This window comes from Neomonachus schauinslandi, chromosome 1, assembly GCF_002201575.2.
Source record: "Neomonachus schauinslandi chromosome 1, ASM220157v2, whole genome shotgun sequence".
NCBI lineage: Eukaryota > Metazoa > Chordata > Mammalia > Carnivora > Phocidae > Neomonachus > Neomonachus schauinslandi.
The window spans coordinates 155,498,087-155,512,947 of record NC_058403.1 but is presented as its reverse complement, the minus strand read 5'-3'; the positions used below and the strand labels follow the sequence as shown (position 1 = coordinate 155,512,947).

At 45.3% G+C, this 14,861-nt stretch overlaps 1 protein-coding gene across 1 annotated transcript in view; it reads left to right on the top strand.

Moving 5' to 3' along the window:
* ALDH1L1 (aldehyde dehydrogenase 1 family member L1) overlaps nt 1-14,861 on the top strand; it is a 103,998-nt gene that overhangs the window by 80,198 nt on the left and 8,939 nt on the right. The window contains exons 14-18 of the mRNA XM_044912678.1: nt 384-489; nt 1,893-1,980; nt 10,430-10,523; nt 13,111-13,210; nt 14,502-14,600. Of these exons, the coding sequence (XP_044768613.1) occupies nt 384-489; nt 1,893-1,980; nt 10,430-10,523; nt 13,111-13,210; nt 14,502-14,600 (487 nt within the window). The remainder of the gene's footprint in view (nt 1-383; nt 490-1,892; nt 1,981-10,429; nt 10,524-13,110; nt 13,211-14,501; nt 14,601-14,861) is intronic.

Here is a 14,861-nt window from a genome sequence, read left to right as displayed (position 1 = left end):
GAGCAGAGTAGAACAGAGTGGAGTGTTGTGGAGTGGAGTGTTGTGGAGTGAAATGGAGTGAGCAGAGTAGAACAGAATGGAGTGTTGTGGAGTGGAGTGGGGTGGAGTGGAGTGGAGTGAGAAGAGTAGAACAGAGTGGAGTGTTGTGGAGTGGAGTGTTGTGGAGTGGGGTGGAGTGAGCAGAGTAGAACAGAATGGAGTGTTGTGGAGTGGGGTGGAGTGGGATGGAGTGGAGTGAGCAGAGTGGAACAGGGGAGTGTTGTGGAGTGGAGTGGAGTGGAGCAGAGTGGGTGTCAGGCTTGGGAACGAGGACACCGTTGGCAGGTGCACTCTGGCCCCCAGGCTGTTTGGAGAGACGGAGTCCCCCTTCTTTTGTATGGCAGGGTCTGTGGCATTGTCATCCCTTGGAACTACCCCCTGATGATGCTCTCCTGGAAGACGGCTGCCTGCCTGGCTGCTGGGAACACAGTGGTGATCAAGCCTGCCCAGGTGGGTGTGGGTGTGTTCCGGGCAGGACCTGTGAGCTGTAAAGGGTATCAGTAAGCACCCTATAAAGGAGATGGGTGGCCCCTTGGCCCCTTTACCCACCCAGGACTGGTTTCTCCTCAAGGGAGGAGGGGTACTGCTGATGAGGGCTGGCCTTCTGTGGGCCCTGTTCACAATGGCGGGGGCAGCATGCAGCAGGGGCCGGTGGGGGCTGTAGGCAGGGTCTGTTCTTTCAATGGTAGGGTGGCTGAGTCACGTTAGCTGACCCTGTACTTGCAGCTGCTTGGTGAGCAGTCAGAGATTTCTCCACAGATGCCAGCACTCTGGGCTTGGGGGAGCAGAAACCCTGTTTGGTAACCCTTGTCCAGGCCTCATGCTCTGAGACTGAAGCCCAGTCCCTCATAAAGAAGCTACAGAGGTAGGATGTCGGGGTCACTCAGGCTGGAAGGGCCTGAGCAGGGTCCCCCAGGGATGAGGACACCCCCTGCATGAGCCTCAGCTTCTTGCTCTGTATAGTGGCAGTAGCAGCCCCTCCCCTGCCTACCCCCAGGGGTGTTAGGAACCGAAGGCAAGATGCTTCATCACGTGGCTCTGGACAGTGTGCCCAGGAGGTCTCTTGCTCCCCTGGCTGCTTTGGGGCAATTTGGCTCCCAAAGTATTATAATATAAAAACCAACCACAACAATAGTTGACATTTACAGTATTCATCCTGAGTCAGGCACTCCTAAAGCATTTTAATACATAACAAATTAAACTAAAAATTTGCATATATTTGCTTATTGAGCATCACAACAACCCTCAGATGACCCATAACCTCCCCCATTAACATGGGGGTGCTGCGCACAGATCCAGGCGATTGTCTCTGGAAAAGCGCCTGACAGGCCTGTGCCCTCCCAGGGCCAGCACCCCACAGATGTGGCGGCTCTGAGGGCTGGTGGTGGGTGGGGCACAATCCAACCTTTACAAGGAAAATTACCTGGGTCTGAAGAGGAATGGCTGCTGGCAGGTCAAGAGGAGAGGAATGGCCTCCAGCAGTGAGGCGGTAACCAGAATCTTGCACAGACCACTGCGTGGCACAAGGGGCTTCCAGGCAGTCCTGGGACTCCGCACTCCCTGAGTGAAGGAGGTATGAACATTCAGGAAGGGGCCAGGCCTGGCCACATGGCTGGAGCCTGCCAGGAGAAGGCACTAGAAGGTACATGAAGTAGCAGGCCTTCCTCCCAGCTTTTCACTGAAGCTGTGGGGGAAGCTGGCTGGGTTGGCAATACCCGCTATGATGGGGCTTCCTCTGGAGGGTCTTCCTGCCATGACTGCTCCTCCCTGCTTGCTACCTAGGCTGCTGGGAGAGGAGGAAGAACCCCACTTCCCAATCCCTCCTGACCCAGTCTTCTTTCCTGCCTCCTCAGGTGACCCCACTCACAGCCTTGAAGTTTGCAGAGTTGACCTTGAAGGCTGGCATTCCCAAGGGTGTGGTCAATATCCTCCCAGGATCTGGTAAGGGATGGGGACATGGGCATCTGGGGGCGCCAGGGCTCCAGGCAGCTGGAGATGCACTTGGTCAGAACAGGGCTTGCTACGTGATGTACTCTAGTGGGACAGAGCAACTGGGGGCAGAGTGATCCAATGGGGGTGGCCAGCCTGGTAGGGAGATGGCCCTCTCCCATGGTGGGAGAGACACACACCTGGAAGTGTTCTCGCTTTCAGATGCTTCCCCATTTTCCCCAAAATGCTTTTCCATTTTTTTTTTTTGTATGTAGATATGTGCTCTGGAATAAATTACATAAGTTGGGAATTATCTGTCCTTGGAAGTTGGACAGAATTTATCTAGGCTTAGAGCATCTGGGGAGGTATTACATGAATTGCTTTTTTCGTTTCTTCTGTGGTTAGTAGTCTAGTTTATTGGAAAAGTTGTCTCTTCTTGCACACATTTAAAATATATTGACATAGAGTTGTATTCATAATTTCTTATAAGTAATTCTTTTTTGATTCTCTATCCCCCTTATACTTTTCACTTTTTCTTTCTCTTTTATTTTATTTATTTATTTTTTTTATTATTCATGAGAGACAGAGCGAGAGAGAAAGGCAGAGGGAGAAGCAGGCTCCCAAGGAGCAGGGAGCCCGATGCGGGACTCGATCCCAGGACCCTGAGATCATGACCTGAGCCGAAGGCAGACGCTTAACCATCTGAGCCACCCAGGCGCCCTCTTTCTCTTTTAAAATTGATCAAATTTGTGAGAAGTGCTTGTTTGTCCCCATACTGTCCTCAAAAACAGAAACAAAAACAGCTCTCAAATTTCTTTACCCATTCCCTGACATTCCGTTGCTATTTTGTTTTTTTCCTCTGCTTTCATCATTATTTCCTTCTGTGTTCTCCTCTGTGGTTTGGGGGTTTTTTTGTTTTTTTTGTTTTTTTTTGTAACTTTTTGAGTTGAAAGTTTAATTCATTTATTTTTGTTTTTTGTCATTTAAATAAGGAAAGCGTTCAAAGAGAGCTTTGGTTACACCTCATACCTTTTGATTGACATTTTCATTATTATAAAGCCCCTTTTTATTTTTCATAATAGTTTTTGTCTTATAGTCTACTTCATCTGATATTACCATAGATTTCATATGGTCTTTGTTTGCATGATATATATTTTTTCATCCTTTTACTTGCAACGTACTTATATCTGATGTCTCCTTGGACAGCAGGTACTTGGATCTTGTTTTGATCCAGTGTGACAGTCTCTGCCTTTCTGAATGGATTGTTTAATCCATTCACATTTACTGTTATTATTGATAGAGTTGGATTTATGTCTGCAATTTTACTTTTTGCTTTCTGTGTCTCCTGTCTTTTGTTTCTATTTCTCTTTTATGGTTTTCTTTACATTGAGTGAATATTTTCTAGTGTAACATTTTAATTCTTTTAACGATTTTTTTCACTATATAGTTTTTAGTTATTTTCCCAGTGGTTACTCTAGGATTTACCATATGCTTCTTTTTTTTTTATTTTTTAATTTTATTATATTATGTTAATCACCATACAATACATCATTAGTTTTTGATGTAGTGATCCATGATCCATTGTTTTCGTATAACACCCAGTGCTCCATGCAGTACGTGCCCTCCTTAATACCCATCACCGGGCTAACCAATCCCGCCTCCCCCCTCCCCTCTAGAACCCTGTTTGTTTCTCAGGTCCATAGTCTCCCATGGTTCATCTCTACCATATGCTTCTTAACTCATCAGAAAATACCTCAGATTTATGCTAACTTAATTCCAGTGAAATATACAAATGCTATTCCTACCTGGCTCTGTTATCCCTACTCCCTTTCACATATTTATCACCTATTTCTGTGTACTCTTCACTATGTTACAAACTCAATAGTACATTGCTATAACTTTATATAATTTTATGTCTGTGGAAGAAGTTAAAAAGGAGAACAAATATGTAATTACAGAGTTTGCTATACTAACCTTATTTACATTTCTGGTTCTCTTCATTTCTTTCTGTTGTTGAATTACTCTGTTATCACTTTCTTACTGCATTTCCTTCCTACCTTCTTTCTGCTATTATTGTCAAATATATTTCATTTGTATTTGTTATAAATCCAACAATACAATTATATACATATTATTTTATATAATTGCTTTTTAAATCAGTTAAGAAAGGAAAGGAAATATTCATTTAAGCTTTCTTTTGTAATTATATAATTACCTTTACTGGTGCTGTCTGGTGGATTCAAATTATTGCCTATGTCATTTGCTTTCAGCTTGAAGAACTTCCTTCGTATATTTCTCTTAAGGTGGGTCTGCTAGCAACAAATTATCTAAGTTTTTGTTTATCTGGAAATGTCTTTATTTTTTGAAAGATAACTTTGCTGAATATAAGATTCTTGGTTGACAGTTTTGTTCTTTCAGCATTTCAAATGTATCATCTCACTCCCTTCTGCCTCTATTGTTCCTGAGAGGTCAGCTATTAATCTTATTGGGGTTCCTTTATATACAATGAGTCATTTTTCTCTTACGGCTTCCAAAATTTTCTTTTGTATTTGTTTTTCACCATTTTTACTAAGATGCCTTTGGGAGTGGATCTCCTTATGGTTATTTTACATGGAATTCATTGAATTTCATGGATTTTTAGACTAATGTTTTTCATCAAATTTGCGAAGTTTCAGCCATTATTTATGCTAACATTTTTCTCTGCTCCTTTCTTTTTCTCCTCTCCTTCTGGTACTCCCATTATACATATGTTAGTATGTTTAATGGGAACCTACTCTCCTCTGAGGCCCTTTTCATTAAATTTTTTTCCTCTCTCTGTTCTTTAGATTCCATAATCTCTAACTATCCTCAAGTTCATGGATTCTTTCTTCTGCCAGTTCAAACCTACTATTGAGCCACTCAATTTCTTATTTCAGTTACTGTACTTTTTAGTGCCAGAATTCCTGTTTTTTTTTTTATTTATTGCTTATTGTCTACTTGATGAGACATTGTCATCATAGCTTCCTTTATGCATGGTTTCCTTTAGTTCGTTGAACATATTCATAATGGCTGCTTAGAAGTCTTTGTTAAGTATAACATCTGGGCCCTCTCAGCTTATATTGCCTGCTTCTTTTTTTTTCGTGTGATGGGTTACACTTTTCTATTTCTTTGCATGCATCATAGCTTTCTTTGTTAAAAGCTAGATAAGTTAGGCAATATATTGTACCAACTCTGGATACTGATCTTCGTCTTCCCTTTCCAAAGCTTGTTTTCATTATTTGCTTGTTTATGTCTTTATTGATTTGGCTAGGCTATAAAGTGAAGTCTGTTTTCCCTGTGGTGTGTAGCCAGTGATGTCACTCAGGGAGCACAGCCTTGAGCACAAGATGACAGCAGTTTTAGTGGGGCTCTCTTTGACTCTCTTTTTCCCTGGTTTCCCTGTTAAGCTATCTGCCTCCTTTGGTATCACACTCAACAGTTCAGTTCCACTAACTACAATCTGCTTGTTCTATTGTTTTCAACAATGCCCTGGGTCATAAATTGCTCTACAATCTGATCCAATTAAATTTGGGCCCCTTTGCAGGGGTAATTTTTGAGGACATCCTTTGAGGTTTGTTCTTACCCAGAGAGCTCTTCCCTGGTTCTCTCTGGTAAACTAACTGATCTGCAGTTTACCTCATTGCTGTCATAGAGCTGTCAGCCTTCCCTAATTGCTCACCCCCAAAATCTCCATTGTTTTTCAGAATGCCCTTAGAACTGAACTTTCCCACAGTTTCAAATAAAGTCAATATCTCTGTTCTTATAGAAAGCTTCTCCCCCTGCCCAAAATCACAGAACCACTGCATCAGGTGTTGGGCCCTGTAAGGAAGCTTGGGCTAGATGGATTAGGTCCCAGTAGTCTCAACCTGCCACACCCAGGTTAGAGCCTTCACTTTCTGAATGGGGACTGGGTGGAAGCCATACTCACCAGGAATTTAGCCTCTAAAACTCAGAGTTGGAGAAGATGAAAAAGATGTCATATCCTTGGCCTGGGAGCTTGAGGAGAGGAACCATACCTTCCTGACCACCCCCACCTGGGGTGGAGTTTCCATTAATTGGAGGGAGAGGGGAGATGTGGAGGGAGAGAATTGTCCATGGCTCAAGTACCACAGACTCTCATTGTTCTGCCTGAGAGTTACTAGATTTACTTGAATAAATGTTTCTTCGCTTGCTATATGGAAATTTAGGAAAATTTCCATAGACTTTAAATGTTTTCTTTTAATGATTTTCACCAATTATACTTATTTCCCTGGGAATTGTCAACAAGGCTCCTCATGTTAGCCTTCAGAAGTGACTCCAACCTCATACCTTTTGAGTTTATTGTGTTCATATTTTTATTATTCATTTGTTAAGCTGACATTTTTATTTTATTTAAAAAAATTTTTTTTATTAAGTTCAGTGATTCATTAGTTGCATAACACCCAGTGCTCATCACATCACATGCCCTCCTTAATACCCATCACCCGGCTACTCCATCCCCCCACTTCATCCCTTCTATAACCCCCAGTTTGTTTCCCAGAGTCGAGTCTCTCATGGTTCGTCTCCCTCTCTGATTTCTTCCCATTCAGTTTTCCTCCCTCCCCCTATGGTCCTCCATGCTATTCCTTATGTTCCACATATGAGTTTTCACCATATGATAATTGTCTTTCTCTGCTTAACTTCTGTCACTTAGCATAATCCCCTCCAGTTCCAACCATGTCTATGCAAATGGTGGGTATTCATCCTTTCTGATGGCTGAGTAATATTCCATTGTATATATGAGCCACATCTTCTTTATCCATTCATCTGTTGAAGGGCATCTTGGCTCCTTCCACAGGTTGGCTTTTGGGACATTGCTGCTGTGAACATTGGGGTGCATATACCCCTTCTTTTCACTACTTCTGTATCTTTGGGGTAAATACCCAGTAGTGCAATTGCTGGGTCATAGGGTACCTCTAATTTTAATGTCTTGAGGAACCTCCATATTGTTTTCCAGAGTGGCCATACCAGCTTGCATTCCCACCAACAGTGTAAGAGGGTTCCCCTTTCTCCACATCCTCACCAACATTTGTTGTTTCCTGCCTTCTTAACTTTAGCCATTTTAACTGGTGTAAGGTGGTATCTCATTGTGGTTTTGATTTGTATTTCCCTGATAGCTAGTGATGATGAACATTTTTTCATGTGTCTGTTAGCCATTGTATGTCTTCTTTGGAGAAGTGTCTGTCTGTTCATGTCTTCTGCCCATTTCTTGACTGGATTATTTGTGTTCTGCCTTTTCATTTCCAGAGCCACTTTCAGAGAGGGATGTCCCTCCCTAGAGCAGATTTCTAAGGGTTCTGATTTTGTGCTCTGGTGTTATATCACTTTCCAGGTGCCAGCTTATGGAGCCTCCCTCCCCCTTCTGTTTATCTCCCTATATCTCCCCACAGATTCACGACTCTGCACTTCCTACCTTGCAAAAAGCAGTGCTTTTCTGCTTGTAGAGATCCAGATATATACTCTTACATCTCAGACTGATTTCATGGGGGCTCAGAATGGTTTGGTAGATATCAAGCTAAATTCAGGGGACTGGTTGAAACAGGGTCCCCTACTCCTCTGCCATCTTGCCTCCTCTATTTTTATTATTCTTAAATAACATGCAACTGTAGTTTTGATATCTTCTCTGACCCAGTAAGTAAGAAGACTAAAAAACTCACCAAGTTTTTTTTTCTAAAATTCTGTTCTTATATTTCTAGTTTTATTATGTCATGATTAGAGAATATGGCTTGTGTATTTGTTTGTTAGTGCTGCGATAACAAAGTACCACAAACTAGATAGCAAATAAAGTCACATTCTGAGATACTAGGGGTTAGGATATCAACATATGAATGGGGGAAGACACAATTTAACCCACAATAGCTTGTAAACATTCTTCTTTCTAAAATGGAGAACTTCATGGGGCGCCTAGGTGGCTCAGTCATTAAGCATCTACCTTCAGCTCAGGTCATGATCCCAGGGTTCTGGGATTGAGCCCCGCATCAGGCTCCCTCTTGTGTTCCACCTGCTTGTGTTCCCTCTCTCACTGTGTCTCTCTGTAAAATAAATAAAATCTTTAAAAGAAATAAATAAATAAAAATAAAATGGAGAACTTCTGGGGCACCTGGCCAGGTCAGTCAGTGGAGCATGCAACTCTTGATCTCAGGATTGTGAGTTCTAGCCCCACATTGGCTATAAAGAGTACTTAAAAACAAAACCTTTAAAATGGAGAGTTTCTTTGTAATCTGATATGTGATACCTTCTTATAAATATTAGTATTATTAAATACACTTTATTTTTCAGACCAGTTTAAGGTTCACAGAAAAATTGAGTGGAAAGTGTAGAGAATTCCCATATACCCTACATCCCCATATACTCACACCTCCTTCACTACCAACATCCTATGCCAGAGTGGTAGGTTTGTTACAATTGACAAACTTACACTGACACATCAGTATCACTCAAAGTCCATGGTTTTCATTAGGATTCACTCTTGGTGTTGTACATTATATGACTAATGTATAATGACATGCCTCCACCATTGTGGTATTATATAGAATAGTGTCACTGCCCTAAAACTTCCCTGTGCTCCACCTACTCATCCCTCCCTCCCTCCAATCCCTGGCAGCCACCAATCTTTTACTGTCTCCATAGTTTTGCCTTTTCCATAATGTCATATAGTTGGGCTCACACAGTATATAGTCTTTTCAGATTGGCTTCTTTCACTTAGTAATATGCATTTAAATTTCTTCCACATCTTTTCATTGCTTGATAGCTCATTTCTTTTCAATGCTGAATAATACTCCATTGTCTGGATGCACCACAGGTTACTTATCTGTTCACCTAGTGAAGGACATCTCAGTTGCTTCCATGTTTTGGCAGCTATGAATAAAGCTACTAATAACATCTATGTGCAGTGTTTTATGTAGACAAGTTTTCAACTCATTTGGTAAATACCAAGGAGTGTGATGGATGGATCTTACGGTAAGGTTATGTTTGCTTTTGTAAGAAATGGCCAAACTGTCTTCCAAAGCAGTTGTACCATTTTGCATTCCCACCAACCATGAACAAGAATTCCTGTTGCTCCATATCCTCTCTAGCATTTGATGTTGTCAGCATTTTGGAATTTGGCCATTTTAGTAAGTGTGTTGTGGTTGTTTTCATTTGCAATCTCTAATGATATATGTTGAGCATCTTTACATATACTCATTTGCCATCAGTATATCTTCTTTGATGAGGTGTGTGTACAGATATTTTTCCCATTTTTTAATTGGGTTGTTTATTTTCTTATTGTTGAGCTCTTTGTATATTTTGGATAACAATCCTTTATCAGATATATCTTTTGCAAATATTTCTTTCCCAAACAGTTATTTTCTTTTTAACAAGAATGGTGGAATGGAATTAGTATCAAAATCATTTATAGAGCTGTGGCATCTGGGTGGCTCAGTCAGTTGAGCGTCTGACTCTTGGTTTCGGCTCAGGTCATGATCTCATGTGTTGTGGGATGGAGCCCTGTGTCGGGCTCTGCACTCAGTGGGGAGCCTGCTTGAAGATTCTCTCCCTCTGCCCCTTCTCACACTCACGCTTTCTCTTTCTCTCTCTCTCTAAAATGAATAAGTAAATCTTTAAAAAATCACTTATAGTGCTTTAACTATATTTAGAGCTTTAACAATATATAGAACTTTAACTATATATAGAGGATGCAAGTATCCCACTCCAAACCTACTAACCAGAATCTTCACAGGTGCACCTGGGCACATGCAGTTTTATGAGCTCGGAGGCAGGGGAGCAGTGGAAATGGAGGGACTGGGTGGGTGGAGGAGCCCAGGACTGGGCAATTGATAAGGTGGGGAAGGGAAGTGTCAGGACTGACTCCCAGGTTCTTGGCTTCAACAACTGATTGCAAGGAGAGGCTGTTTACTGAAATGGAGAACCTGGAGGAGAAGTACATCAGGGGAAAGATTAAGAGCTTGGTTTCAAATATGTTGAATTTGAGAGGCTGTTAGATATCCAAGTGGAGATCCCAGACAGTCAAGAGGAATCACAAATGGATCCAGATCCAGACGGACTTAGAGGATGATGTGTCTGGAGATGGCATTTGAAGAGGTGTGCCAGGGTGAGATCAGCTGAGGAGACAGTGTGTGTTGAAGAAAGGAGAAGATAGCCTCATTTTAACTTAATCACCTCTTTAAAGACCCTGTCTCCAAATACAGTCAGATCTGAGGTACTGGGGGTTAGGACTTCAACATAATGAATTTTGAGGGGACACAATTCTGCCTGTGGCAGGCAATGAAGCCCAGTGAGCCCTGGGCACTGAGGGCACTAAGCACTTGGGGTGCACAGCCCAGAGTTCTGGCCTCAAGATGGACGTGTGGGGGGTGGTGGAGCTTGTATCTCCCCTTCAGCACCTGGCAGCCGCCCTGACCCCCTTGCCCACTCTTACCTACAGGCTCTCTAGTTGGCCAGAGACTCTCAGACCATCCCGATGTGCGGAAAATTGGGTTCACAGGTTCCACAGAGGTGGGAAAACACATCATGAAGAGGTAGGTGGTTGAGGCTACCTCTGGTCACAGTGTTGGGATGTGGACAATGCTGTGTGTGAACTTGATGCAGGTTCTGACTCTGTGTCTGGGTTTCTGACAAGCCCTTGGTGGGTCTGGTGCAGCTGCTCTGTGGAGCATACTCAGACCAAGGGGCTGCTAAAGACAATGCGATTTGGGGCCATGAGCACAAGTGGGACAGAGCTGCTCTGAATTGAGATGTGCTTCAAGTATAAAAGGTCCACCGGATTTTGAAAACTTAGTACACAAAGTGGCTCGTTAATAACTTCTTATATTAGGGCACTTGGGTGGCTCAGTCGTTAAGCATCTGCATTCAGCTCAGGTCATGATCCCAGGGTCCTGGGATCGAGCCCCGCATCAGGCTCCCTGCTCTTCAGGAAGTCTGCTTCTCCCTCTCCCACTCCCCCTGCTTGTGTTCCCTCTCTCGCTGTGTCTCTCTGTCAAATAAATAAAATCTTAAAAAAAAAAAAAAACATATTGATTGCAAGTTGAAATAGTATTTTTTATTAATTGGGTTAAATAAAATATATTAGAATTAATTTCATTGGTTTCTTTTTCATTTTCTCTTAAAACTAAAAGAAATTTAACTTAGTTTTTTAGTGGCTACTAAAGAATTGCCATTACATATGTGGCTGGTATTTGAGGCATTTTTTCTAGTCTATTGGACAGCCCCATTCTAGAACATCCTCTCATATTCATTGGACTTGCCTCAAGCAGCTGGGGTTGTGTTTCTTTCTCTGTCACTGATTCATGATATGACTGGGCCAAGCCTGACCCTTCCAGGCCTCAGTTTCCCCATCAGTTCAGCAAAGGTAGTTTGCATGCTCCGTGGTGCTGGTCTATGTAGCTGATGAGCTTGGAGAGGGCTGGACCACAACACAGTACCTTGTAGCCCTGGCTTCCCCAAGACAACCATGGGATGCCTGAGCCCCACCCCACTGAAGCTGGATTCTGGAGGTGGGTTTCAGGCATCTATAGGTGAGTGAAAGGTACAAATAGAGAGGAGCTGGGGCTTCTGTTGGGCATATTAACACCTTTCTCTGAGGTCATGTGACCACCCTCATCTGTCTCTTGTTATAAGACTCATGCATGGGAACTGCCGGGGCAGTCCAGCTATGACTTGACAATTCCATGGGGAGAAAGGTTTCTCTTGTGTTAAAACAGCATCTCATTGTAGCCCCCAATGCAGAGCAGTGTTTTTTCTCCCTGGGACTCTTCTTCAGCCTCTGACCCTGCTCTCCCTGGGCCCCTCTGTGTGCCACAAGATGGGATTCTCACCCCTTGGCCCCACGACCCCTCTGTGAGCTGGGGTGCAGTCTGGCCCTGCCCCCTTACTTGAGTGGCACCCTGCTTGATCACAGCAGCTTTACATGAGATCCTCTTCTGGGTCAGGAGCCACAGCCAGTGTGGCTCGGGGAGCATGTCTTTAGGGTCGGTAGGGGCTGATGTCACAGCCTGTGAGCGGGCCAGGTGGAGCTGTTCTGATTCATTTTGAGTGTAGGAGAATGAGCCTCAGCATTGAAGAGAGGGAAGCTGGCGGTGGTGCAGGACTGACGGACAGAGGGCAGATGGATGGATGAGGGAGTTGGAGGGGTGGCTGCAAGTAGTCACAGCAGCTTATTTACCTATCCTTACTCAAAAGCTAGCTAGTGTCTCCTGTGCTGTACAGGCGATAGTCATATGTGAGCACATGTGTGCTAAGGCCAGAGGGAGGGCTCAGTAAATATCAGCTCTGAGGAGTCCAGGGCAGGAGGGCTTGGGTAGGTATCCTGTGGCTCTGGGACTGCCATCTTCTGGGGGCTTTCCAAAACCCCTGTGGCTGGTGCCTGAGATGGAAGCCCTCTTCCTGGGTCAGTCCTGAGTGAGGAGACCCCCCACTCCCACCTTGTGCCATGCCTGTGTTTCACTGGTCCAATCCTTTAATGTCCCTTGAGAGGACAGTATCAGTAAGCGCACTTTGTGCCCACCGATGCAGCGTGCACAGGATCCCCAGCTTCTCTCTGCACCTGTCAGTAAAAATCTGAGGTGCCAGAGTCCCTGTGGCAGTGCAGCTGCCCCAACTGGGGAATGGTTCTGTGTTTGGTTTATTCACTGGATATTTACCAAACACAGCTGCATGACCAGACAAATGCCTGCCTGCCCCACTGGGGCTTATGTTTTGATGGGCAGGGTTGGAAACAAATACAACGTGCAGCAAAGCACAGCAGGTGCGGAGCACAAGAGCGTGCTATTTATAGGGAGCAGTCGGGTCAGGTACCCCAACCAGGGGATAGAGCAGAGGCCAGAAGGAAGTGAGGAACAAGCTTTGAGGATATCTGAAGGAAGAGTGATCCAGAGAGGGCTGTGAGAGCAAAGGCCTGTGGTGGGTGTGGGCCTGGGTGTGGAAGAGGAGGAAGAGGTGTGGCAAGGGGAGGGAGGTGGGGAGAGCTGATGAGCATGGGAGTGGGGAGAAACTCCTTCTGACCCCCTGCTTGCTCTTTGAGTAAAGCGTGCTTTGGAGCTTCCCACCTGGAGCCCCTGTGTCTCAGTCTCCCAAGGACCCAGCCCTACCAACCTCTGTCCCTTTCAGTTGTGCCCTGAGTAACGTGAAGAAGGTGTCCCTGGAGCTGGGAGGGAAGTCGCCCCTCATCATCTTTGCTGACTGTGACCTCAGCAAGGCTGTGCAGATGGTAAGGGCCTGCCTTGGGGGGTGGAGGTGGGGCACTTATCTCTGATTCTACAGTCAAACTCACACATTGGGCCTAGACTGGCAGGAAGGGGCCTAGGGGATGGATGACATATGCCTTCTAGAAAACAAACTTCCCAAGAAGTTTCATTATTGTCAAGATTACTGAGATCAACTTCACAGGATGGGAAATGTAAGCCACGGTTCCATCTGTTCTGAAATCAGCATGACTTTTCCTTTATGCCATGTCCACTTGCCCAGCTCCACCACTGACCCACTGGGCAGCCTCAGGCAAGTTACTCAACGTTTCCGGGCCTCGTGTTCTCACCTATACCCTAAGGAGAATACTCCTTTGGTTGTTACAGGGATTCAACAAGCTATTAAGTCTGAAGGGCTTAGAAGATGTGGCAGGTGCTGTGTGTCAGGGGTTCTTATGCTTGTATTATCATTGCCATTGTTATGCTTCGGTCCCCCTCTCCACACCTGTGGGAGCAAGCCAGTTCAACCAGGTGTCCAAGTATGCCCCATTCCGTCTAAGTCTCACTGTGCCTTGGAGGACAATGTGACGCCCAGCATGGGCACGAAGGGGAGTGAAGCCTCAGATAGGGAAACTGAGGGAGGCAAGTCCAATAGCCCAAGGGTCTTGGCCCCAGTGCCAAGGCCACTGCTGCAGGGCCAGAGGCCCAAGCCATGTCATTGGGCAATGCAATCCCAGCTTCCAGGAGAGCAAAGCTCTCCCTCCTCCCTTGGCCCCCCACATAGGGCTTCCAGGTCCAAAATGCAGGCTCCCTTGAGCCTCTGAGGACATTTATTCTGGAATCCTGCGAGGAGTTCTCTCAGGCCTGGGCTGGCACCCAGTCTCTCCCAAGACAGGGGGCTGCCTGCCTGCCTTTGCCTTCCATCTGCTACCTGCCCCAAGCTAACAGACTCTCCAGGCTCAGCCCCAAGAGTGTGGACTCTGACCCCTCCTGCGTCACCCCAGGGAGCACGCCGGCATACAGGGTCTCCAGGTTCACTCCACTCCTCTCCACTCCCTCTTGTTCTCCACTCTCTGTAATGTGGACACAGGTGTCTCCCCAGGGGATGGGACTCAGCTCTCCTCTTGAGGTGACTGAAGAATGAGTAGAGCCTGTATGTCCATTGCTGGCTGGGCCTGGCCCACCATCCCATTGGAGGTCAGGACACACACATTCCTCCCCTTCCCTATAAGAAGGGGGTACATGGGCCTGGTGGGGTGTGGGGGGCTGGCACCCTGGGAGCGGTTGTAAGCCAGCATCCTTATCCATTCTCCAAAGGGGATGAGCTCCGTCTTCTTCAACAAAGGGGAAAACTGCATTGCCGCGGGACGGCTTTTTGTGGAGGACTCGATCCACGACCAGTTTGTACAGAAGGTGGTAAGTTCTGCTGTGGAGTCTTCACTGAGACAGCCACCTGTGCTGCAGGGGGTAGGGGGCAGGGAGGCAAGGCTGGGCCAGGTGGAGTCAGGCACTGTCCATCTGAGTCAGGAAACCCTCACACAAAGCTGTATCCTTTTTCACGTGTTTTCATAATTTCAGCAAGAAATAGTAACCCTGCAGCTCAGACTGACATAACCAGAAAGGGCCTGTCCTAGGTCAGCTCCACAGCAGTGAAGCCTAAGCCAGGAATTCAGGTGC